The 27230-nt window shown below is 42.2% G+C and overlaps 1 protein-coding gene across 4 annotated transcripts; it reads left to right on the forward strand.

Moving 5' to 3' along the window:
• Nucleotides 1–788: 788 nt before the first annotated feature.
• LOC143282115 (putative amine oxidase [copper-containing]) lies at nt 789–27041 on the forward strand. Of its 4 annotated transcripts, XM_076587622.1 has the most exons (11): nt 829–880; nt 9782–9954; nt 14734–14884; nt 15173–15327; nt 16347–16596; nt 16808–17036; nt 18899–19176; nt 19718–19933; nt 22005–22159; nt 22944–23148; nt 24172–27041. In XM_076587622.1, exons 4-11 carry the CDS (start codon nt 15278–15280, stop codon nt 24484–24486), a joined length of 1698 nt encoding a protein of 565 aa, XP_076443737.1. In that variant the 5' UTR covers nt 829–880; nt 9782–9954; nt 14734–14884; nt 15173–15277; the 3' UTR covers nt 24487–27041. The 4 variants fall into 4 exon arrangements, with proteins under 4 accessions (XP_076443738.1, XP_076443737.1, XP_076443735.1 ...); XM_076587623.1 differs by lacking the exon at nt 9782–9954 and having other exon boundaries at nt 789–880; XM_076587620.1 differs by lacking the exons at nt 829–880; nt 9782–9954 and adding an exon at nt 14220–14422.
• Nucleotides 27042–27230: the final 189 nt, after the last annotated feature.

Consider the following 27230-nt stretch of genomic DNA (forward strand, 5'->3'; position numbering starts at 1 on the left):
CAGTTGACAGTAGCAGGACTGACATGTCTGACTGATAAATTTTTGCATGGACAGTGTATTGTCAAGGACAACACCGAGGTTCCTGACTGACGTGGAAAGAGGGATGGATGTACTGCCAAGTTTGATTGTGTCAATTGTGATGGAGGACAGTTTTTGTTTAGTTCCTATGATCATTGCTTCAGTTTTGTCCGCGTTCAATTGTAACTTATTTCGAGTCATCCAGTTTTGAATGTCCAGGAAGCAGTTGGATGTTTCTTGCAAGAGCGACAACAATTTTTCAGGGGTATCACTCTTCTGGAGTTGAGTGTCATCAGCATAAGAATGATGACTGATATTATGGCGGTTGATAATTTCAGCGAGAGGAGCAGCGTACAGTGTGAAGAGCACTGGGCCTAAAACAGATCCCTGTGGGACTCCATGTTCGATTTTAACGGGTTCAGATTGGAAATGATCAACAATGACAGACTGGAATCGATCAGTGAGATAAGATTTGAACCAGTTTAGAACAGTACCGTTGATACCAAATGTAAAATGAAGACGGGAAATAAGGATTGAATGGTCTATCGTATCACACAATGGAGGGAAGGAAGTCTCGTCGCATTGCAGAACTAAATATTTAGCAGAGCTGATTTTGTTACTAGAGTAAAAAAAAAAAGAAAAAAAAAAAAAGGTTGCTCATATTTCAAACAGTCGGAACATTAGACGGGATTTGACAATGTGAGGACAAAACCAAGCACAACACATGAACTATTTGTGTACAGGCAGGTGATATGTTACGATCACGTGGGTAAAATCACCACCTTTATGTACCATCACGTTGTCAGCATCGCAACACACACAAACAGAATCATCAAGCTTGGCTGTCTCTCATGCATTGACGGTGAGTCATAGATAAATGGTTGGGATGTCAACATGTCTAAAATAAACTTTTCTTGTTTATTACGTGATGAAATATTGACTAAGATGAACACTTAAACGATCCAATTCAACCTCGTTTATAAAATTGCATTAAATATTTGAATAATGCCAAAGATACCAAAATAAAATCGAAATATAAGAATGAAATCTTAGGATTCAAAAGTTTTGGTGTTTTTTTTTTACCCTTTCCCTGCACCCCATACGTAAAAAAATATGGAGAAATAGTGAACTTCAGTTTTCGATTGTGCATATTGGATCTTATACGTTTTTTCTGTAATGTATCTGAAGTGTCATTTACAAGTGATTTCAGTTTTTTCTTGTTGTGTGTGTGTTACATACGTGTGCATATGCGAAATAACAAACACCATAAAGTATCACCTGTTTCCACAAGGGTGCAAACAATATTTCTCACAACAGATGATTACAGTACATACTAATCTTGGGAATCCACAATTATGCAGTTCAATATGTGTGTACAGCATGTTTGTGAATGTAGTCTTTGGAACTTGACTAACATTAAGAACAAGAGATGCAAGGTCTTCAAGACTCCCTTGTAATATTTGCATTTGCATTTGTATTTCTTTTTATCACAATAGATTTCTCTATGTGAAATTCGGGCTGCTCTCCCCAGGGATAGCGCGTCGCTACACTACAGCGCCACCCACTTTTTGCATTTTTTCCTGTGTGCAATTTTATTTGTTTTTCCTATCGAAGTGGATTTTTCTACAGAATTTTGCCAGGAACAAACCCTTTTGTTACCGTGGGTTCTTTTACGTGCGCTAAGTGCATGCTGCACACGGGACCTCGGCTTATCGTCTCATCCGAATGACTAGCGTCCAGACCACCACTCAAGGTCTAGTGGAGGGGGAGGAAATATTGGTGGCTGAGCCGTGATTCGAACCAGTGCGCTCAGATTCTCTCGCTTCCTGGGCGGACGCGTTACCTCTAGGCCATGCACTTAATCCAACACACACACTGATTGTATAATCCGACACACACTAATTCTACCTATGTATCTATCTCTCCCTCCTTATATACACAATCTATCTATCTATCTATCTAGCTAGAGAGATTTATAGATTATACATGTATCTGTATTTCTTAATGTAGATATACCTTTTGTGTATATGTGCACTCCCAACCATATATATATATATATATATATATATATATATATATATATATATCAACCCCCCATATATATATATATATATATATATATACACATATCTGTGTGTGTGTGTGTGTGTGTGTACATGTGTGGGACACAATACATGACTTGGAACTATTGGAACCAGGGATAGTTTTATTCCTGTGTTGGTTCAGTTGTTGGGGGAATAATTTTGTTGTTTGGGTGTGTGCGATTGCTTGCTTGTGTGTGCCTGTGTGGGTGTGTGTGGGTGTTTCTGGGTGTTGGGTGGGGGGCTGTAGCGCGGTTCGGGTTGGAGAAGAAGGATAGTGGAGGGGAGGTGGACTTTTATTTACAGTTGCATAATTCTGATTTTTTAAGGTTGTTTTGCTTATGAAAAGGGATGTTGACTTTGCTGTGGAATGATTTCCATTTTGACTCACTTGTGTAAGAAAAAGAAAGTTAAGTGTTTGGCACCCTGAACATGCCTGGAAAAGCACAATATATTATCTTATTATCTAAACCAACATTGCTCAAATGTAAGAGCGAAGTAGTTTATCGCAAATCAATACAATTTGGCTTACTTTCTAAATACATATCATCTGAGTAATGTCATAGATTTGTTTTGCATGACTGACGAAATTCTCGAAGTGTGACTGAGTCATGTTCAGATAACTCGACAAGTCATTGTTTGGGCGCTCACATAAATCACTCTGCACAGGTATGTATCATTGAGTTCTGATGTAGGTCTTTTTTTTTCATCCACAAACTGTGATAATTTAATTCCAAAGCACTGTACTGCGTTCTTGTTATGCGATACCAAAGAAACGAATCCGTGGCAATATCGACATTTCTTCCCCTCCGCTCCTCTATGTGTCTGACGATGTCAACCATTACTAATCATGTAACAGTCTACTTACGAAAGGCAGTGACTGACATAAAAGTCTAATCAAGCGTATTATAGCACTAACACTAGCATGAATACCCCCATAATCAATCCTCATTGTCGGAACCCGTGAAGGTGGAGGAAGGTGGCAGAATGGTTAAGACGCTCAGCTGCCAGTACAGAGAGTCCGTGAGGGTGTGGGTTCGATTCCCGCTCTCGCCCTTTCTCCTAAGTTTGACTGGAAAATCAAACTGAGCGTCTAGTCTTTCGGATGAGACGATAAACCGAGGTCCCGTGTGCAGCACGCACTTGGCGCACTGAAAAAGAACCCATGGCAACGAGAGTGTTGTCCTCTGGCGAAATTACGTAAAATGAAATCCCCTTTCATAGGTACACAAATATGTAAGCATGCACTCAAGGCCTGTCTAAGCGCGTTGGGTTATGCTGCTGGTCAGGCATCTGCTCAACAGATGTGGTGTAGCGTGTATGGATTTGTCCGAACGCAGTGACGCCTCCTTGAGAAAGTGAAACTGAAACTGAAACGGAACCCGTGAACATACACGCTTATTTTCAAAAACTACGAATTTATCTCTCCAATCTTTGAGTTAATTTCGAAACCGGAAGAAATAAAAGGGAGATTATCCTGGATATAATATATATATATATATATATATGTATATATATAGATAGATAGATATATGTATGTATGTATGTATGTATATGTATGTATGTATGTACGTATGTTTTTTACGCACATGCGTGGTGTGACTTGAGAGTGACTGTAAGTCCGTTTTGGAATGAGATTAGTTCACTGTTGTTCATCGAGCAGAAACATCAAATGCAGTAAGTGACTCCCATGCACAAATATTTCTCTAAATAAAATTTACCGACCTCCTTCGTCTCCTTTCAGTTAACCCTTTCACCGCCAGTTAATTTAGAGTACAAAATTCCCTTGTGGTATAAACACAGAAAAGACCGTGGCTAAGAACACCTGGGGATTCCCCCTACGATGTATAGAAAATATGGCCTATCCTACCACCGAACGTTAAGAGCAGTAGGTTCATGGATAACAGACCAATGAATGGTCACCTTTCATTGACATGGGTCCTCTACCACGCCTGTGCATAAATGCGAGCTTGGCGGTGAAAGGATTAAATGATATCGCGAATTATCGATTGTGTGCTTAATGGCGAAAAGTTGCAATCTTTATCCCATATAGTAGTAGTTGTTGTAGTTGTAGTAGTAGTAAGATTCGGACAAAGTAAGCTTTGAAGCTTTTAAACAGTCCATTCTTTGTTTCAAAACATATTTTAGTGGGGATTTTGGTCAAGGCTAAACGCTCCATTTACAGTTTATTTATCCGTCAAACTTTCTAAAGCTATCAGGAAGTTGAGGAACACTATCGCATGTGTAACTGAGTGTTTAAATTGAATATTGTATGATCTGTTATTTACCGAAATTGACTGCTTGGACGAATGCAGATAGTGTAAGATCTTCACACTGACTAAAACACAAAAGCCTTTCTATGCCAAGAGTCATGTCTAAAATGTAATGTTTTTAGATGAGTGAGATCTGTTCTGAGAAATTAAACACCCTGACTATTTTGACTAACGCCCCTAATTGCAAGCATTCCAGGGTGCATTTGAGAAATACGCGTGTGTCAATGTAACTTCCATACTAAGCAAAAGAAGTTGCTATTTCAATACAAAATAAACTAAACTAAAATAAACGACATGTCACTATGTCGAGTCAGTATGTCACACAGTGCTAAGTTTTGTGAATAAGAATGAAAAATGTAACAGTAATTTATGTGTGAAAATATCAAAACATTTTTAAGCCCTTCCCAGAAGAAGTGCATTCTCATTATGATTAGAATGTGTGAAAAACGTATCTTTTTTTCTTCTATTTTTCAGCCGAATTTGTTATCAACTGATTAAGTATTTTCAGAGAAAATGAGACTGTTAAAGTTTACCACACACACACACACACACACACACACACACACACACACACACACACAGAGGACATGGAGCTGTACTTCACTGCTCCAGACACAGTGTCCCGTCGCTCTGAGAATGGCAAACAGAAGTCAGATATTATTTGAAGGATCTTTCCAACGGATTTGGAAATGGGGTGTCATCGTAATATGCTAAACATCAGATACACTGATTATATCAGCAATGAATGAGCGCACATACTATCAAGCAGCGCATTTATACCATTGAAGATCTGCTGACATTGGTTATGAAATGAGTACTGCGTTGGTATGGCCACTTAACAAGATCCAGTATTATCGCTAAAAACACACGAACACTTCAATGAACTGCCGAGGGAGGGAAATGGTTGGCAAGACAGATAACTCTGAAGCAAAGGCAAATCTTATAAATGCATTTTTTAACCGCACAAAACATATGACATCTGTGTGTGTGTGTGTGTGTGTGTGTGTGTGTGTGAGTGAGTCTGTGTGTGTGTCTCTGTGTGTATGTCTCTGTCTCTGTTTCTCTCTCTCTCTCTGTGTGTGTGTGTGTGTGTGTGTGTGTGTGAATTTGCACTCTTGTTGCGGTGTGTGCACATGTTTGGGTGCGAACGGCTTCGCTGAGCGCGGCCCATTCTCGTTTTTGCTTTTATTTAAATCATTGCCGTTTACGTTTCTTTCCCTTCACGGTGTATTGATATATATATATATATATATATAGATAGATATATATATATATATGTGTGTGTGTGTGTATATATATATATATATATGTGTGTGTGTGTGTGTGTGTGTGTGTGTATTTTCACGGCGGTTGTTGTGTAGCGTATGTGGACCAGTCCGCACGCTGTGACTTCTTGAAACTAAAACAGGCTTAGACGCACAACTAACAGACTTTGGACTGAATATGGTGAACAGTTATTCAATGCGGCGCCCCATTGCCTCTTCATATAGTGAAGGGAGAAAAAGAAAAAGAAAGAATAAAAAAGATAAATGAAATAGAATAAACACAATTGTCGGCCACACGCAGGGAGGACAAGAAAACTGTCTTTTTCATTACCCTCTTTTCAGTTAATAATAATAGATACTTATATAGCACACTATCCAGAAATCTGCTCTAGGTGCTTTACAAAAACACTTTGTTAACATAAAACATTACATCTATGTTACATACACACACCAAAATATGACCACACACACACACACACACACACACACACACACACACACACACACACACACACTGAGTACATTTCATTTTAACAATACATGTGTATCTAACAGCTACCCTAACACATACGCACACATAGGCAGGCACAAACTTACATAAACGCACGCGCACACAATACACATTCATATACATGCATGTAGTTATGTACACATACATATGTATACATACATAGTCAAGCACAGCTAATGCTGTTATGTTTAACAGTTGATTTGTTGATGCTACTGCTGCATGAACTTGGATTTATAATCAACCCATGATAAAAACGTCAACAGTAAAACTGAAAGACTTTCTCAAGACAAAATATTTAGCTCGTATGGAAAATAAAATGTTATGTGCATTGTATTAGGATTGTGTATTTTAAATGGTATCTGTAATGGTAATCTTGGAGGTCGATTAACATTTTTTTTTCAGACGTAAGAAGCAGTTTTTATGGGGTTTTTTTGACAGCTTTCTTCGATTTTGGTTTAAAGTATCAGTTCTTTTTTTTTTCTTTTTGCTGCCCCGTCATCTGCTCCATTTCAGTGGCATTGCTCTCACGCCGCTCATTCCGAGTCCCCCAAACACAGCAACACCCGGGTTCGTCTGTCACACTCCCAGAGTCGGCAGTCCGCAGGGAATCATCCATGTTAGGTCGCGAGGAGGCCACACACCAGAGGAGACCCTGCACTGCTGATGAGTCACTTCGGTGATGTTCAGTGGTGCTTGTTCTGATTTAACGTACACAGAACACCACCTACTAAGTCCCCAACTGACGACAATAATGGCTTAGTCGCGGAGCCAGACTGAGTGAGGGTCCCTCCCATAGTGGAGACCGCTGCCACGTCCCTTCAACAACAGCACCCCACGAATCTGCAGACATCGAAGATTGACAGGACTCACCCCAAGCACCGAAGTGGAGGGGTATCGAAACTGAGGTCACCATGACAGCAGGGCATGAAAGGCCACAGACTTTGGGGCATTTTTGTTTACATTGGTAATGACGAAGTAAGAGGAGGCTGACGATGATGATGACGATGTTGCAACGGATGTTCATTTTGGTTTGGGACTTCGCTACAAGGCTGTACTCTACGCTTCCTTTCATAATGATATCCCGGCGTCAACCAGGCCCGAGAGATACAGACACTTGCAGTGTTGGTCAGGTAATCAGAGCAACACGCCCAAAGTCGCATCCGTGAAGTGTGTGACACTCGACGGTGTGATCCCAGTCTCCTCATTTAAGCCCATAGCACACTCAACTCTGGGTAGGAGCCGGCCGCGGGCCGAAAAACCCACCTCCGCTGGGATTCGAACCCGCGTTCTCCCAGCTGTCAGTCCGCGACGCTAACCACTTCGCCACGGCGGATGGTTAAATGATCAGTTCTTAATGTAATGGAAATATCTGAATTGTATCATCTTCCTCTTGTGTTATCTTTTGAAAAGGAAAATGAAGAGATGTATACCAGTTATGATTTTGAAATCAATTTGTTGTCAAATATTATTGGAACATTATGCTCAGCAGTTCACGCTTTCCATGAATTCACAAAATAACAATGGAAATAGTAAATGCCGTTCATGTTGTTCATCTGCTTCCAGATCTGCTTCTGCTGTTATTCTCGTGTTTCTGTTTAGAAAAGGAAGTGTTTTTGTTGTTGTTGTTGTTTTTTTAAACTAGATATGGAAAAAATGGAAACTTGATGGAACTGAACTGGAAGTGTTGAATTTTCTTATTTTTTGATTGTGTTTATTCTGAAAGCAATCGTGAGGACTCGTGCATATAAAGGTAAGAATATCGGTGCCATACAGGTGAAAACATAAATTAGGAAGCGAATGTATGATTAAACTGAACGGTACTATCATAAACAAAAGGGATAATTGCTGGCTGGCGATCTGCAGTCCTACGGACATCCTGAACGAAAGGAACCACACAGTGGCATCAAAAAAGAACTGGTCAGCAGACAATCTGGCCAACGTGTTTCGGATATTCGAGCAGCGCATAAAATCATACTATAGATTAAAAGAAAAAGAATTTAGATAGGAGACAAAGTGATCCACATCATTCTGTTGGTAGGCGAGAAGGATCTCCAGTGGTGCAACTTGTGGACTCTAAAGGATGAGGAAGACACAACTCTGAAACCACCCTACAAAACGTTCAGAGAACGGCTGGAGCATGCTGATGACTTGGGAATCTGTCGGTTACGACTGACTGGACTCAGACAGAATAAAGACCAATCCGTTGACGACTTGGTCAACCAAGCACAACCTGTCACTCCAAGATTTCACCGATGTATAACTTCGTGAACGGATCCTCGAACTTATCTTTGCTGGAACACCAGATGACGAGGTAGGAAAGGTTTTCTATTCTATGTCAAACGGTACACGTTGGCAAATGCCCTCAAACTAGGCAGACAGTTTGAAGCCGCGGCAGCACATCTGAGGGATCTATACAACATGGTGCCCCAATCAGCATTGGTTGCCGCTCTCCTGACTCTACCCACATGCACATACAGGACCTGCGGAGGAAAGCAGAATCCCCGAAATTGCCCAGCACTTGGTACAGAATGCAGCTCATGTGGAAAACTGAACCACTGGGCCAAAGTGTGCACAGCAGAGACCAAGGCGACATGGCCAACAACAAAAAGCAAAGCCAACCACAGCCACCACCCACCGCTCCAGTATGCAACAGACTTCGGGCATGGTAACTGTATGTCGAGCAAAGCGGAGACTGAAGAGAGTGTTTACCCAGTCCTGTCGCGCTGCATTCAATCAGGACAAAACAGCGACCCAATCAGTGTGCGACACATTCAAATCTCAAGTGGAAGAGCGACCAGCTCTCAGTGGATAGGCCGTGTCGCTGTGAATCCTATATTATATACATTTTCTCCAGTGATAATGATGGTAAGATTATAATTTTTATTTTAGATGTCATTCTTAATGGCCATCGGAAATGCGTTATGGTTACTATATTATATACATTTTCTCCAGTGATAATATGGTAAGATTATATTTTAGATGTCATTCTTAATGACCATCGTAAGTGCGTTATGGTTACGGAGGTGTCAGAGTAGTGTTAGGTATCTTCCACCCAGCTGCTTTGATAAATTATACGCTCAAATAATAATAAGCGGACAAGGGTGACAGTGTGTGTGTGTGTGTGTGTGTGTGTGTGTGTGTGTATGCACCTATAAGTTATGCATGGACACGTGGAGTTTCGTTTGGCTACGGAGGGGTAAGGGTTTTAAGCATAATTGAAATATTTGTTGGGTTTTAGATTTTTTTAAACTGTTATTTCATGTTTTATAAGGTACAGTGGTCCTTTTTTTCTTTCATATGAAGATTAAAGTCTGTATAGTAGGTAAGGGAAGGGTGTGCAGTTCTTGGCTTATTTCTATTCAATTTCTGACATAAAAATTTATAACTATGTTACTGAATATCTTCCTTTTATATTGTGATTGAAATGCACGTAACCGTCAAAGAAGGGTGTACAGGTTTTTCATTTATTGTTTCTTTCGTATCTTGAAATGTAATTTCATCTTACCTCAATGTTTTCTTTTTACATAACAATTGATATGTGCTTTGATATTTTTTACGAGCATTTGAATGAGTCAAAAGAAAAAAAAATTGTTAATTGAGGTGGACTGAAAATTGCTGTCGGTCACACAACAGCTGTGCATGTTCCCATACCTGGAGACTTCGGAACGGGTGATAGCCCACTCTGCCGACCCGACTACACAAGGTGAAAAAAAGAGGAGGCGCCACTGCAGGGATATAGCAGTGTAAAATTCTGTTCACTCCAGCAGGTGGTATTCACCCGAGGGGAACGTCGGAACAATACACAGGTTAGTTGTTTCTTTTTCTGCTAACTCAGAGAAATGTTTAGGTACGCCGTTGAACGTGTACACTCTGTACCACATCTGTGAAAGTTCAGAACTTGCTGGATGCTCCCGCGTCATGTGTCAGCCAAAGCGCTCCTTTCCGCTCTTTTCACCTTCCCCAACCGACAGGTATCCATCCACACCTTGGTGGAGTGAGGAAATTCGGAATAAAGTGTCTTTTTCAAGGGCACAACACTTTGCCGAAGTGGGGCCTTGAACCCTGTTCCCTGGTGAACACTGGATCAGAAGTCTGACATTTTTTCCGATTCTGCCACTGTGTCCCCATTACCGTCACTAACGGGTCCCTTATGTTTGCACCAACCTGCACAAATCTGGTGAAAAATGAATCCGGAAACAATCTAGAACTGATTGGCGCGGTTTTTTTTCCAATATGAAAATCGATAGAGACGTGACAAACCAGATTGTCATGTACAAAACAATAAAATATTTGACTCTATAAAATATTTAGTCATATCCAGTGTTTGCAAACTTATACATGTATGCATGCTGATAAACATCTAGGTTTGGTATTTTTGATATATACGTTCATTGTAATCGCCATCGACAGACATATGCTCGACATTTGCAAAGTGTTGATCTTCAATAGAAGACGAAATTCATGTTGTATTTCTCGTCCTTGACTTAGTAATATTGGAGAGAAGTTTATACCACACAAGTACACGAAAGACTCATCCTTTTTGGACTGATTGTATTGTTGTCATCAACAATTGACAGTATTGTAAAGCAGCTGGCTTTTTTTCTCATCAAAGTGTTTAAAAGACGATGTGCATTCGTAACATAATAATTGGAATACGTTTCCGGTATGCTTATGTACACCTCCTTCTGAGGGGCCAGTGCCTCATAAGTAAACAATCTATCTCTCTCTGTCTCTCTCTGTGTCTCTCCCCCCCTCTCTGTCTCTCTTTCGCACACACATTTGTTATTCATTATATAACATGTATTATGAATTTTGTGGGAGCTGCTTCTTTAAATCTGTGACATGCATGTTTTTTTAAATCAAATTGTATTACTCGATCATTATCTGAACCTGTATAAATTTTCATGCATTGTATTCTCTCTCTCTCTCTCTTCGTTGTATAACATGTATTATGAATTTCTACGACTTCCCCTCTCTATATAGTAACATGTATTATCAGGTATGTCTGACCTCTCCCTCAGTCTTTATATCGGGTTCTCGCAGCACGTTTCACGTACTTCTCTGTTATTTGGCTCTGATAACCTCCTCCCCCCACCCCCCTCCACCCGACCCATCTCCACCTTTACTATTTTTCTCGTCCGTTGATTCTCTTGTTACTCTTGGTCTGCCATTATTTTTGTGGGGTTGTTGGAGTTGTTACAATGTTAGTCTTGTTATGTGTGTTATACATTGTACGAAACTATGTCATACGAAACTGCTCCCATAACTATGCGACAGCTTTACCTGAGCGACGAGTGAATAAATCAGCAAGATGTACATTCTCTGAGTTGTGTTCATTCCTTCATGAATACTATACTACATACTATATTACCATTTCAATGTGAATGCGAACGGTGTCCATTTCAGGCAATGATTTTATCAATGTACAATAGTCATCGTCATTCTTACGGAGTCTTCTCACCCCTATCTCCCCCTCCCCTCTCTCATTATCTCCTTCTTTGATTCTCTCTTCCGTCATTCTCTCTTAGCCATGTCGTGTTGTAAAATTAATGTCAGTTATTATTCATGTATTCATGATCTATTGTGTACACGCCGTTTTGATATAATGATTTCTTTTAATTCCCTTTTCTTTCCTTTTTGAGTGGTGGGTGGGAAAGAAAAGAAAAGAAAAAAAATTGTCTCACTCACTAGTATTCTAATACACTCACAAAACATTTTTTTTTTCAAATTAATTCAGTAATCCCCCCCCTCTCTCTCTCTTTGTGAACGAAAATCTCAACCTGGCACGCGGAGAGAGAGAGAGAGAGAGAGAGAGAGAGAATTTTATTTGACTTGGTCCAAGATAAGAAGTGTCGAAGTATCAGGTCAACGCTCCGTGGAGGCGTGGCAAAGAGAATCCCACGATCAGAGGGGATCACGTGTTTTTCATTCCGCGCGTTTCACTTTGCCTCCGGTTTGCGATGGAACGCGTTAGTGACACCACTCACGGTGGAACGATTTCACAGTGTCACACACTTTGTGAACACAGGTATCTGGCACGAGGGAGCCTAGATAAGTATCTAAATGCAGCTGGAAATACTTATGCTTACTATGTTTATTCCAGCTTGACGATGTATCCTTCCCCACATATTTTCTGATTCTTTTAAATCACGGGCCACTGACACACGATGTGTGTGTGAAAATATATGTGTGTGTGTGTGTGTGTGTGTGTGTGTTTATCATTATTGTCACACACACACACGCCCGCGCGCGCGCGCAATGACCTTTCATCGTTTTGATGACTGTGAGGATCGAGCTGTGGGAAGAGAGAGAGAGAGAGAGAGAGAGAGAGAGAGAGAGAGAGAGCTTGCTTTATCTTACACAACGACCCACCACTGAATAGATTTGAACTAGAGAGACCTGGGGGGTCGCAACCGACAATGGGTGAATAATCAAACACAGTTTTTTTTCTGAATGAACACACTTGGGCTGTAGCTCAGGACGGCACAGCGTAAGTATACTTGCTTTACTGCACTTTTTGCTCTTGGGCGATTAATACTGCGCGCGCGAGGGTGTGTGTGTGTGTGTGTGTGTGTGTGTGTGTGTGTGTGTGTGTGTAAATAGAATATAATATTTTATTGTCAAAAAAACTAAAGATTTATAAGACACAATAAAACATAAACATGAGCGTGTGTATGTGTGTGTGTGTGTGTGAGTGTGTGCGCGCGCGTGTATGTATGTATATAAATTATATGTGTGTGTGTCCACGTTTGTGTTGTTGTTTTTTGTGTGCGCGTCTCTCTCTCTCTCTCGCTGTGTGTGTGTGTGTGTGTGTGTGTGTGTGTGTGTGTGTGTGTGTGATACGTATATGTATGTATATATCATCGTATGTGTCATTGTATATAAAAATATATGTATATTGTTATCTGGAAGTGACATGTTAAGCAGAAAGTCAGTCATAACATGTGTGAGTGCGTGTGTGCGTGTGCGTGTGTGTGTATGTGTGTTCGTGGGTGGGTGGATAGGTGGATGGATGCGGGAGCACGCGCACGTGTGTGTCTTTGTGGTGCTGCTGGATGTTTTACTGATAATGGTGCGTGTCTAACGAATCAGATTCGGTGAGTCAGCACGTCTTTAGTCTCAGTGTATCAGCGTGTCTTTTTTGTCTTTAGTCTCAACACTTTGTTGTCCTTGTTTTTTGTTTTTTGTTGTTGTTTTTGTTGTTGTTGTTTTTTTTTTTTTTTTTTTTTTCGTATGAGTGTTTTATATTCAAAGCAAGACACAAGGCTTGCCAATCATCCCAGATGTATGACTTTCAAAGTCTCGCTATAAGGCTGTGAGAACAGGGAAAACAGCCCATCACTATTCAAACAAGCTTGCGCAAAGAGGACAAGAGGTGTGGGTGGGGGAGAGGGAGCGGAGGGACTGGGGGGCTGCGGGGGGGGGGGGGGGGGGGTGCGGCGGAGAACGAGTTAAAAAGGGAGAAAGGATTGGGGAGGATAGAGAATGGAGTCGAAAGGGGCATGGCATACACTCACACACGCTCTCTCTCCCTCTCTCACTTTGTCTGTGTGTCTGTCTCTGTCTAATTTTCAACTAAGAAATATGGCGAAATTTCCCACGCTAGGGTTTATTCTTTGTTTATGAGTTGTAGTGTGACTTTTTTTTTCAAGTTTGATATATCTCTTTGTTGTCAAGTTTTGTGACGTGTTTACAGCCCTGACAATCGGCTTGACTGTACGCCACACTGGTTTGAGCTGGATCCCCATTCTGTTCATTGTCTGTGTCTTGTTCATCTTGCAGACTGACCACTGTCCTCTGTCCAGTTGATCTGCCACGATGGGAGAGAAACAAATCGCTTTCGGAAAATACGTCAACGGCTGGAGATGCACGGCCATCCTGGCCATTCTCTGCTGTGTTGGTCTTCTCGTCGCCTTGATCGTCGTTGTCGTCAACAAGCAGGACGATAACGACACGAAGAAGGACACCATCCCCGTGTCCTACCCACAAAGGGGGTCTGAAGACGTCAGGTGACCCCCAGGACCCCAGCCCCTTCCACGATCTGACGTTAGCAGAGTATGATCGCATACTCAGATTTCTGAGGCAGGAGAAGAGTGTCAACCTACAGGCACCCGGCAAGACGTTTGTCAACACGTCCAGCATCTTCATGATGGATCTGCTGCTGCCGCCCAAACAGCGCGTGCTGAGCTTTCTGGACAGCCAGAGACCTCAGCCTGCACGTGAAGCACGTGTCATGATCTTCAGAGGGGACAAGATGCCGCCTGTGGTGGAGGAGTGAGTTGGAACTGCAGTGACTGGAATGTTTTTAGTTCAGTTGTCAGCATCGTCATTTTCCTTAAAACTTCATTCGTCTTCAATGTGTATAACACTATTCTAGGAAGGAGTGTTTGTGTTTGTCTGTTTTCCAGATGTTGAAAAGCAGAAGGGAATATGGCACAGTAAAGATACACCTCTACGCATAGGCGTGCACGCAAACACACACACACACACATACAGAGAGAAGTAGAGAGACAGAGGATCAAAAACCCAGAATCACCAACAAGTAAATAACAGCAGTATGGGAAGAACGTGTGGTATGATTTCAGGTACCGTGTGGGGCCCTTATCAAACCCGACCTATGCGAACCTGATAAACGGCACTCAGAGGAGGAACCCTGTGTCATTTTCTCTGAGGCCTTTGGCCAATGTAGAGTTTGGTGCCATCATCCATCATCTCCTGCCAGTGGTTGACCAGAAGGTAAGTCCAACATGCCATTTTTCCTGGTAGCGTTTCATCAATGGAGTGATTGCTGGATGGAATATGAAACCACTACAACGAGCTGATTGAACCGTATCATTTGACGAAAAATACAGGACACATGCATAGTCCATGCATCATTACCTTTTATAAAGAAAGACAGTCAGTTAACACTGACGATGATGATGATGATGATTATGATAACGATGATGATAATAATGACGATGATGACGACGGCGATGACGATGATGGTAATGATGATGACAATCCCCATGCATTTTGATTCAGGTGGGCCATATTCTGTTGGAAAGTTACGGAGGCAAATTTTGGGATTGTGATGCTAACTGCCTGAACTTCTACCCTGCTCCAGTGGGGACAGAGCTGATCAGGACTATGACCCGTAAAGTCTGGTTTATGGCCAACTACCATGTGGAGTATTACACGTAAGATTTTTTTCCCGTTTGGTGTGTTCAGTTATTCTTTGGTCTGTTAGTGTTGTTGTTGTTATCGTTGTGTTATTATAGCCAATTATTTTATTGCTCTGAAATATCCATTGCCATTCTCATGGCGTCCCCACACCCCTCTCCCCTTGCTCTTTCTGTGTCTCCTCTCTTTCTCCATCTCTGTCTCTGCCTCTCCATGCTGCTATCATCGTTTCTGTTATTCTAAGTCTGATAATGGAAACCCTATAGTGATCTTACTGTTGTTAGGATGCCTAGATTTGTGCACACTGGGCAGAGACTTGTGTATTTTTCTTATTAAGCGTGGAAGAAGTATTCCGTGAATTATGCTTCGATCTGGGTGGATGGCGCCATGTTTTGTGATGACGAAATCTTCTGGCAGTGGAGGAAAACATTGTCAAGTTGCAGTTGTTTATATGCAGGGCATTTTTTTTAATTTTAATTTTCTATTATTCAAGAGAATACAACCTGTTGGCTGCTGTGATATTGTAGGTCAAAAGCACCGGAATATCATGTGAGTCCGTACTGGTAGGATCAGAATGACTGACGTGGTGAGGAGTCTGCACGCAGGTGGCCGATGAGCTCACGAACGACATGTTCTGCGTTTTGTCAATAGAGATTCCTGGCGAAGAGGAGGCACGAAGACATTTGGGAAGTGACTCAGCAGCATTTCTTGCTGGACTCCTAGTGCGGACCACATACCAAATTATCAACAACCATAGCATCTGTAGGCTGTTTGTCTGCACACCACTGGCTAAACCATAACATTTTAAGCTGTGTGTCGACATACATCACACCGTCAGCCAGACCATAGCATTTCAAGCTGTTTGTTGACATACATCGCATTTGTAACCATCCACCTATGTTCCTACATCACCAACCTCGATATAGTTGAACTTTGGCAACATTTCTTCTCAGCTTTAGAAGAACACACGATTTTAGAGTCTGCAACTTCGTTACATTACACTGGACAATGATGTGAACCATGTGATCTTTCGCAGACTGCACACACTGGATTTTGGCTTTCTGATGAACTTGGAAGGCAGTGACCCGACCCAGTGGAGCGTGGAACAGGTGTGGTACTCAGGCACGATGTACAGCTCACTGGACGACCTGGCTGACAAGTATGCCAATGACCCCACTACCAACAAGACTCGTGTGGAATATCCCCGCGACTCTCCGGACCTGACGTCTACCCAGAGGCTGAGGGGAATCCCCAAGCCAGACCCCCCTCAGAGGCCCCCACTGCAGGTCAGCTGGTTGTCATGATCCTATTCACCATTGCTCTTCAGACATTCGCTGTAGATTACATTGCCTTTTCATCTTTCCAAATCATATTTCTTTAATTCGCAAGACTGTTTCCGGGCCATTTCCTTCTAGTCTAATAGAAACACATTTGACTGCTGCTGTTCCTTTCTGTTCACACACGAACTATGTGAACCAACCATGACTGTGTCCACAGATGGAACCAGACGGCAAACGCTACATCATCCACCACCGTCATGTCCGTTACCTGCACTGGGACTTTGATATCCGTCTGTCCGCCTTCACTGGACCTCAGGTGTACAATGTCCGTTTCCAGGGAGACCGCATCGCCTATGAGCTGGGGGTGTCTGAGATTGCTGTCTTCTATGCTGGATATAACCCCATGCAGCGTTTGACCAACTTTGTGGACAGTGGGGCGCTGATTGGTGAGTTGAAGTCAGCCTGGAAGAATGGTGACGTAAATCTGCCGTAGTCTGTGCAACAAATCATCATATATTTATACTCTCACAAAGTCACACACCAACAGTGAGAACACTAACCTATAATAATTCAGAGGCAATACGGTGTACAGGTGTGTACTGATTACATGCATGTCTCGAAGATGACCTGAGGATGTTGCTGATCTTTGTTGAAGGAATGTTCTGATGGAGCAGATGTTGGGAATTATTTAACTCATCTCACTTCGACAAATTCAGAGTTGTGTGTTGTATTCATTGACTTTACTGAATGTTTCGATCTCATAGAGATGATCAGTTATGCATGAGAAAAACGCCATATTTCCCCAGCTTTCCCAGTATCACAGATTCCTGTCCGGAGGATCTAATTCAGTTGCAGTTTCAAGGAGGTGTCAAAGTGTCCGGATTGATCCATTTACGCTACACAACATCTGGTTGAAAATGCAGCATGTGCTTGACCTTCACCCAAAAATCCTATGATCAGGTATTGAGAGGCTATATCCCACAACAGGCTGTGAAACACGAATTCAATGAGTCCTAGATGCCACCAGCCTACTGGACTGACCACATCCCCCCAGAGTTGGACCATCAGTTCACTCCACAGTCCATGAGTTCTTCATCAGCTGTTAGAAGCATGGTACACTAACGCCGGACCTCAGCACTGCAGTCATTAACAAGGGAGGAAAAGCAGACTGCTCGAACAAAAAAAGGATTCGCCCTGTTTTAAATTGCGGGAAAAAGGGGAAAAGACTTACTTGAATCCTCCCTGATATGGTACTCACAGCATCACAGAAGGCTACTCCCTTCCCAGAGAACCAGCGCAGCTTTAGAACAAAGCTGGGTTCGACAGACATGGTATTCGTCTTGAGACAAATCCACGAGAAATGCCGCGAACAGAATAGAGGTATTACATCACCTTTGTTGATCTCACACAAGATTTTGACACAGTGAGCAGGAAATGCCTTTCGACATTCCTGGGCAGGCTAGGCTCCCCACTGAAGCTAATCACTATAGTCATGCTGCTCCACGAGGGTCAACTCAGTGAAGTCAGACATGGCTATGACCTCTACCAGCCCTTCCAAATCTCGAACGGAGTGAAACAAGGCTGCACTGTAGCCCAAACGCTATTCTCGATCTTCTCTATCATGATGCTAGAACAAGCCAATGGGAACCTGGACAAAGCAGAAGGGGTATACAGACACTTTCGCACTGATGGAAACCTCTTCAACCTGCACTGACTGCAAGCCCGCACCAAGACTTTGAAGAGAGATCTGAGACCTTCTGTTTGCCGATGCTGCTGTTCTGGCAGTGCACACCAAACACGACCTCACGACCAGTAATATCAACCTCTAACAATGGACTACCCGAACCACTGACCACTGTCTAGCACAACACCATCCACCACGCCACCAGCACCTCTGAAGCAAACCATTGTGCCAGTCTAGAGGAGAGGAGGACAGGGCGCAAAAACGAAACAAACAAAACCCACCTCAGACAAGACGTTGACCTGCAGCCACTGTGGAAGAATCTGCTGATCTTGATTTGGACTTGTAAGCCATCAGCGTCCGTGTGCTCGAAAAAGACTGAACTGATGCAACCTTCACCAATATCCTCGATTCTGAACACATTGCCAACAACAACAATTATCGCTTTGAATTAATGATTCGTGCCCCGTCATTTATGTTTTTTCTTTTTGAGTGGGTGGATGGGTGGGGGTGTTCTCAATCATACTATAACACAAGTGCTGCATTAATCGATGCATTGGTCAGTTTTAGTTATGCTGTGCAAACCTGCGTCACAGAACCACAGTACTTTTTTTTTTTTTGTCTCAGGTACACACTCCAAGTCTCTCATTCCGGGAGTCGACTGCCCAGAGGGCGCCACATTTCTGAACGTGTCCTTCTTTGGAGAAGGCATGGAGGTGCCCACCACACTTGAACGTGCCCAGTGTGTGTTTGAACAGGACACAGGCGTTCCTCTCCGCAGACATCTGTCTTACGCACGTAGCGAAGGCGCTTTCTATGGTGGCATGTCAGACTCTGTTCTGGTTGTGCGTTCCATTCTCACCATCGTCAATTATGATTACATTGTCGACTTCGTCTTTCACCAGGTCAGAATGCTATTCTCATGCTCTGAAGTTAAGTGTGTTCGTTCGTTCTTCAATCTAAGATATTTGTACAAGCTGAGGTTGGGCTGTGCTGTCACTGTGCAGTTGAGGTTGAGTTTTGTTGTCAAACTAGAATTTGTCTCTGAAACACCCACTGTGAAGTCACTGTTCGAAGACAGCCTTACCCCTCAGCGTTCTTTGCAAAACTGGAAGAATATCTGATATAACCTTATTTGCAATGATTCCAAAGCCAGTTTTGTATACGATCTGGTGATGCAATTATTTGAAAAACGTTTAAGAACTGTGTTTCTTTTTGGTTTTCTTTTTGATATATTCTGTCATCAGCATGCTTACGGCGTTATCATTTAGAAATTGTGGATGCCTGTTTAAGTTAGGGATTGGATGAAAAAAATCACGCCTCGAAAATCTCTCCATGTGTCTCTTTCTGTGTGTGTCTCTCCCCCTCTTTCTCTACCTCTCTCTCTCCCCCCTCTCTCTCTCCCTCCCTTTCTCTCCCCCCCTCTCTCTCTCTCTCTTGTTTCAGAGCGGTGCCATAGAGTGCAGGGCCATCTCCACAGGTTACATCATGTCCTCATTCTACAACGCAGATGAGGCCCCGTATGGGTTCCGCTTGAACGCCGAAATCGTCGCCAACATCCACCACCACATGTTTCACTTCAAAGCCGACCTTGACATTGGTGGAACGTCCAATCGATACGAGACACTGGACATCAGTGAAGAGGAGGTCCAGCTCAGACAGGTAGATACACAGGCAAATGCAGCGATCAGTTCATAAAAAATGGTTTGTTTCAAGAGGCTGGGACCTTCACTGATGGCTTAAATGTATCTCATCCCTCATGCCACGGCAGAAATGGTAAGGTGTTGGACTTCTGGTCCAACGTTCACCACTGATCAGGGTCAAGGCCCCCATTTCGGCATGATGTTGTGTCCTTTGGGAAGGCATTTTACTCCGACTTTTCTCACTCCACCCAGGTGTAAATGGGTACCTGACTTCAGCTGGGGAAGGTTAAAACGGCGGAAGGATGAAGACTGGATCAAGCCATCCTTTGCCGAGCTCTAGAGACAGCGAAATAATTAAATGTCCCAATGGATGTGGAAGGCTTTTGGACCTTCGAATCCCAGCGTAAGTGGGGTTTTCGGCCCGTGGCCGGCTCCTACCCAGAGTTGAGTGTGCTGTGGGCTTGAATGGGGAGACTGGGACCACACAGTCGAGTGTCATCCACTTCAAGGATGCGTCTTTGGGCGTGTTGCTCTAATTACCTTACCAGCACTGTATCTCTCGGGCTGTCATCAGCCTGGGCCTGGTTAACGCTGGGATATCATTATGACAGGAAGCGTATAGTACAGACTTGTTATGCAGTCCCACACCAAAATGGACCTCCATAGCAACATCGTCATCGTCATCGTCATCCTCCTCCTCCATCATCATCAATATAAACAAAACAGCCTCGAAGTCTGTGGCCTTTCATGCCCTGCTCTCATGGTGACCTCAGTTTCGATACCCCTCCACTTTTGTGCTTGAGGTGAGTCCTGTCAATGTCTTCAGTATCAGCAGATTCATGAGGGGCTGTTGTTTGAGGGACGTGGGTGTGGTCTCCACTCTGGGAGTGACGCTCACACATTCTAGCTCCGCGACTAAGCCATTATTGCCGTTAATAGGGGGCTTAGTAGGTGTCCTAAGTACGTTAAATCAGAACAGGCACCACTGAACACCACCGAAGTGACTCAACAGCAGTGCAGGGTCTCCTCTGGTGTGTGGCCTCCTGGCAATCTGACCTGCGCACTGCCGACGCTGGAGCTGCGACGGACGAACCCGGGTGTGGCCGTGTATGGGGGAATCTAAATGATCGGCGTGGAAGTAATGCCACTGAAACAGTGCAGATGATGGGGCAGCAATAAAAATGAAAAATAAATAAATGAATAAATAAATAAATAAATAAATAAATAAAACATGCACAAGCTGTAAGCCGCTAGCTACCAACCTCACTGGTGGACAGAAACATGGGGATCACATCTCTCTGGAGGTGCCAGATGAAAAAAAAAACAACCTATAGTAAACGTTGACGTACGCATGCACCTGATATGCAGATCAGAACGTGTATGAGTGTTTAATATTCTCTGTAAAAAAAAACAAACTAAAACAACAAAAAGTCCTTTTGAAATATTGTCCTGATATCAAATGCATTTGGTTCAGTGACGTTACAATTAAGCACACCACGACTGGCTGTAATTGAATGAAGTATTACATTCATGGATGTGTGTATTTACACTCGAGAGGAACGTTGATATTTTTTACTTTTTAAACTAATTATCGGTTTTATCTGTTGGTACATTATAGAATTCCATTTTACAAGTCCGTTAAGTACCTTTTCTGTAATTATACTACTTACAACATAGCTCACTCCCCTCGTCTCTTATATTTTATGATAACATTCAGGTGTAAAAACTGATACCTTAACGATATGTATACAGTCACAAATCTGTGTGACAGAAATTGAACACCAGTCCTTCCTTTCTTCCATTACTCTGGACTGTTTGTTTTACGCTGGCTGAAATCAAATATTATTTAATGATTGATTTAAACACGAGTTTCATGTCAGCGTTTTATTGAGAGATTGCAAACATGGGTCATGGTCAGAAAAATTGTGCGGACAGTCAAGGAAGTGTTTGACGAGTGAAACGTGTACCAGCAGGCTGGTGTATGAACAAGACAGTGGACGTGAATAGTATGTGGAAATGATACGGAAGATGATTTTTAACAAGTCTTTGGAGTACAGTTGACACAACCTGCGTGTGGTGAATCATGGCAGGTACCCACCACCAAATACAAACAGATCAAGTTTCAGCGCCATCTCTACAACACGGAAAACGAAGCAGTGTACAAGTACAATTTTGACGCCCCCATGTACCACATCGTTCACAACGAGGACAAGAAAACTAAACACGGAGTTCCTAGAGCGTTCAGGTCAGTGCTAGTCAGTTTATATTTACATAGTAAATATTGCTGACAGGAACCAGCGTTTTGTGAACGATGTTTCCCAATTTTCCGTCATGCTTGCACGACTAAATGCTGGTAAGATATTGTAAAGACTGACGAACTGACAAAGCAGGGACAGTTTACCTGTCGTGAAAATTCGATCATGTTTGCGCACGTGTATCAACTTACTTGTGGAGGAACAATGGTTCGATGGACATAAAGTAACTGTGTGTGTGCGTGAGTGCGCACTTACATGTACGTTGAATGACATCAGGGGAGCAGTTAATGGCATGTTTATATCATGCACTTTTTACACGGAAACGTACGCGTCATAGTCAGCAAGCATAATATAACTATTCATTCTTTGAGTCAGATGATGTTGTTACAGATTGCAAATGAAAATTGGACGGTATGTACAAATCTGCAAAGAACGGAATAAATCAGCATTCAGAGATTTTCATTATAGAATATTCAGATTATGCTGAATTTCGTTCAAAAAACATATGTGAAAAAAACAACAACAAAAAAAAAACAAAAAAAACACGAATATAGAGTTAAATGCCCCAGTAAAAATGTCAGTTAAATTTATGCAAGTTTACGAATTCTAGATGATGTTTGTGTATTTTTCCTCGACATTTTATAAGTTTGCTTTTTGTAACGTATTCACAATGGGGCGTAGCCTTCTGTCCGTTTAATGTTATTGAAATATTCCATGCCACAGTAGGAGTCAACGAAAGTTGATCTCTTAACTATGGATTCGTACGTATGACAGACTCCACATGGCAGGGGTGTCCAAACAGCTGCTGACCCTTGGGGAGAACAACGAGAAGTCCATCCCCTGGGCACGGCAACAGCTCGCAGTGACAGTGCAGAAAGATGATGAACTGGTCAGCAGCTCCCCCTTCGCCATGTTTGACAGCTACAACCCCGTCACCGACTTCAGCAACTTCATCAGTGACGAGAGCATCGTGGATAAGGTCAGTGGCCACGTGTATTTACTTACTGTTACATTTTATGATTTTTTTTGTGACAGGAAGCAAGGAAGGGGAAGATACTACTCTCCTTTCGTTTCACAATTTGTCTTTATGACAGGTAAAGAGGTTGGGATACATGTTTGTTTTCTTTAGCCAATGTTCACATTTATCTCAGTTGTTACAGGGGAGATTGGCCTGACCAGTCTTCTGCGCACCCACAGAGCCCAACCCACCCACCCCCAGGATGACTAGATGGTCCTCGTCGATCCCGATTGACGAATCACACCATGTGAGGAGGATCTCTCCCCTCATTAACCGTTTGTTTGTCTTTTATCATAGATGTTGTGGGTGGATATCTATCGCATGGATATCTATCGCATCTCATTATCAAATATGAAGTACTTTGTACTTTGCTGTGAAACACTGAGTAAGGTCAGAGACTCATTCGACCTAAATACTAATAGAGCCGTGTGTGTTTGCGTTTATTGTTGTCGAGTGCTGGTGCTTCTGTTGTACGCAATTTATCTCTTGTACGAGGATTTAAAGTTTAGAGAAACAGGTACCTCATTCATTGTTCTGTTACTCCTAATCATTGCATAGTTTTTGCTGTTAGTTTATCTATGCTCTCTGCAGATTGTTGCATATATCATGAACAATTCGGACATCCCTTTATTTGGGGCCTTGTCCTGTAATTAGTAAATCATCAGTATACGTATCAGTTATCCACTGTTACAATGCAACAATGTTATTTTCACCAGAATTCCTTGTTTCTCTTCTTGTTTCTTTCTTTTTGTTTCTTTACATAGCTAAAAGCTGCGTACCTGGTGATGACACAACGTCAACAGGCAGTGTTGGATGATCTTCTATACCTTTAGTTCATGGATCAACAAAGAAAAAGCGTGCCCTGTGGCAAGTTCCTCTGTTTAATGTAACTATACCAGGACGTAGGCCTACACCCACCAACACCACCCTACTTCCATTGATGTACCTGGCATAAATGAGTGACGGGCGTTTCTGTCCTTTCAGGACCTGGTGCTGTGGGTGACCCTGGGCACCCACCACATCCCCCACACCGAGGACATCCCCGTCACTCCCACCGTTGGCGGCCATCTTTCCTTCTTCCTCCTCCCCTACAACTACTTTCCAGAATGCCCCTCGGTGTCGTCACGTGACAACCTGCGTGTGGAGTACGCCACTCCGAACACTCCAGCGGATGGACTGAAGGTGGACAGGAACGGGAACAAGGTCAACCAGGTCTGCGGGGCTGTCACTCTGGAACAACTGGTCCAGAAGGAACCTGACCACTTCCTGCAGACACATGAGGAGTTCAACCTTCTTTAAAAGCCGCCAGTTTACCCACCAATTCCGGCATACAAAGATTCCCTAGACAGCTCCACTGGAACATAAGCTATATCGCCATCATAGATACTTTATGTGCTGAAAGTTTAATCGTTCAGAAGAGCTTCCAGAAACAGGGTTAACTTCTTGCTCGGATGTGCAGGCTGTGTTAAAAACAGCATCACATCAAACATTTTTCATAACATGATTTTACAGTGATAAGTTTTGTTTTCTCTTTTATGATATATTTCTTTTGGTAGAAGCTGTTTCATTTTGAATATTTGATAAACATGTGGAGTTGAGGGGTACTCAATGAGTACAAAGGGTTCTTTCTTCGTTGAGAAAACTGAAGAGGGGATGACACAAAATGCAAACACCGTCATTTTGTTCAACTGGTATATCCTTTGTATAATGTCGGGAAGGGTAATGGAAGGACGGGGAAAGTAGAGGAAGTAGGGTAGGGTACAGGGAACACAAGGTTGGGCAAGGGAAATTATTAAATGGGTGAACGGGTGAATGGGAGCACTGCACTTGCTGAATAAGACACTTGAAACGTTTGGTATTGTACTTACAATTGTGCCAGTACACTACTCCGGTTTGTTGACATGTCAGTCTATTGCACCAACATCTTAAGGAACCACAATGTCAGAGCGACCGTCACGGACAGCTGACCGTTCATAAAAGGGAGACAGACCACAAGGCGTGACGTGATTTACGGATGACGTCAAGTTCTTAAGAAATCAGTCTGCAACTTTTGCGTCATAGGCTACATGCCTTTGAAATAAGAAAGAACATAAAAAGAGAAAAGAATGGAATAAATCAAATGATTATGATCCTGCCACAAACATGCTAACACCCATGATTGGTTTACTGAAAAACAGCAACAACAACAGATATTTAAGAAATACACAGACACACACACACAAACGTGCGCACGCAAGCACGCACGCACACACACACACACACACACACACACACACACAACTACCACCACCACCAACAATAAAATCAATAACAACACAGCATTAACTGCATTTAAATGGCGTCATTAATATGAGAGGAGGTATGTCTGTGTATGATGGGAACTATTGATTTTGTACCTCAGGGGACAGGGGAAAACCTGCCAGCAAGGAAACTGGTCACTGCGTTCGTTTATTCTTTTTGTCCTTTTAATTTTTCAGTGCATAACCAGAATGAGCACCGACCTCTATATCAATACATTGTATATTATTTTGACAGTATTGTGGTTTTGAAACCTTCCATTGTCTATAAAGAATTCCTTTTTTGTATAGTCAGATTCAGATTAAGCCTTTATGCCGTGTACCAAGATCATGAACCCGCACCTGTTATCCGCGATCTAAATTTGCCATCTCTTGGAGTATTTCATGTAGAAATATAGCCTTTTCATCGGCTGCGTTTTGATTTTACAATCTGTTGAAATGATCCATGTGCGAATACAGGTGTTGTATTTTTTTGGTTTTGTTTTTTGTTGTTTGTTGTTGCTGCTGTCTGCGTTTTAATTCTACCATTTATTGGAATATACCATGTGGGGATTGGTTTTCCATTGTCTGCGTTCTAAATTTATCATTTATTGGAATGTATTATGTGGGAATATGGGAATGGGTTTTTATTGTCTTCGTTCCAATTCTACCATGCACTGAAACATAGATTTCTATTTATCTGTGCTGTAAATTTACCATGTATTGGAGCACTGCAAGTGGAAACATAGGTTTTGATTGTTGCAGCCTTCCTTAATATCGATTTTCGTTTCTTGAATCAGAACTACGGGAATTGTTGTTTACTCGCAGAGAGTGCAAAGGATACTATTCCTTTGCAATAAGGACAAACACACAGACACAGACACACAGACACAGACACAGACACACACAGACACAGACACACACACACACACACACACACACACACTATATATATATATATATTATATTATTATATCATATCATATTATATTATATTATATGCTTGCATGGTCTTAATAACTGTGTAAGGGAGTCAAATGCTGTTAAGCCTCCAACACTGCGAAAGGATTGCTTCCCTTCCCTTCATTTATCGCTTGCATGATGCATCTCAGGAAAACAAAACTCGTATATTTTTTGAGTCCTTCTGTACATGACCTGAGGTTAGAACTGATTGGTCCAAAATGATATCAAAACCGATAACTTTTCAGACTGATTTTACTTATGGCAACTGGAAATGAACACATTGTGACTGATGCGGCTTTATTTGTATACAAAGCATTGAGACTCTTGCATACAGCTGATAGGATGTATATATGTGTTTCGTTTGTGCTAATTTTCTTTACATTTGTTTGCAATACACGCTGATGTTTTAACTAATATTCGTTATCGATTCTGTAATTCACCCTCAGACAGTGGCAATGGCCTAATCGGAATAAAATATTCACATTCACATACTGTCTCTCTCTGACTGTTGTAGGATGACATGATCGTTTATGATTTGTAGCATATGATTTGCATATTTTTCGACAACCGGGGCTTTGGCCGTGATAAAATTCGATTAATTTCAATTACCTCCCCTCCCCCTCCCCCCTATCACCCTCTCTCTCTCTCTCTCTCTCTCTCTCTCTCTCTCTCAGATATCTCATTGTTTCTGGTTCTGTCTTTTTTGTTTGTTTTGTTTTGTATCTTCATTTACCTGTTGATGGTGTTCGTTCTTGATGTTGGTTGTTTTGAAATATTGAAAGGAATTGCGATGAGACATGTCAT

The sequence above is a fragment of the Babylonia areolata genome, chromosome 5 (assembly GCF_041734735.1).
Source record: "Babylonia areolata isolate BAREFJ2019XMU chromosome 5, ASM4173473v1, whole genome shotgun sequence".
In the NCBI taxonomy this organism is placed as follows: Eukaryota; Metazoa; Mollusca; class Gastropoda; order Neogastropoda; family Buccinidae; genus Babylonia; species Babylonia areolata.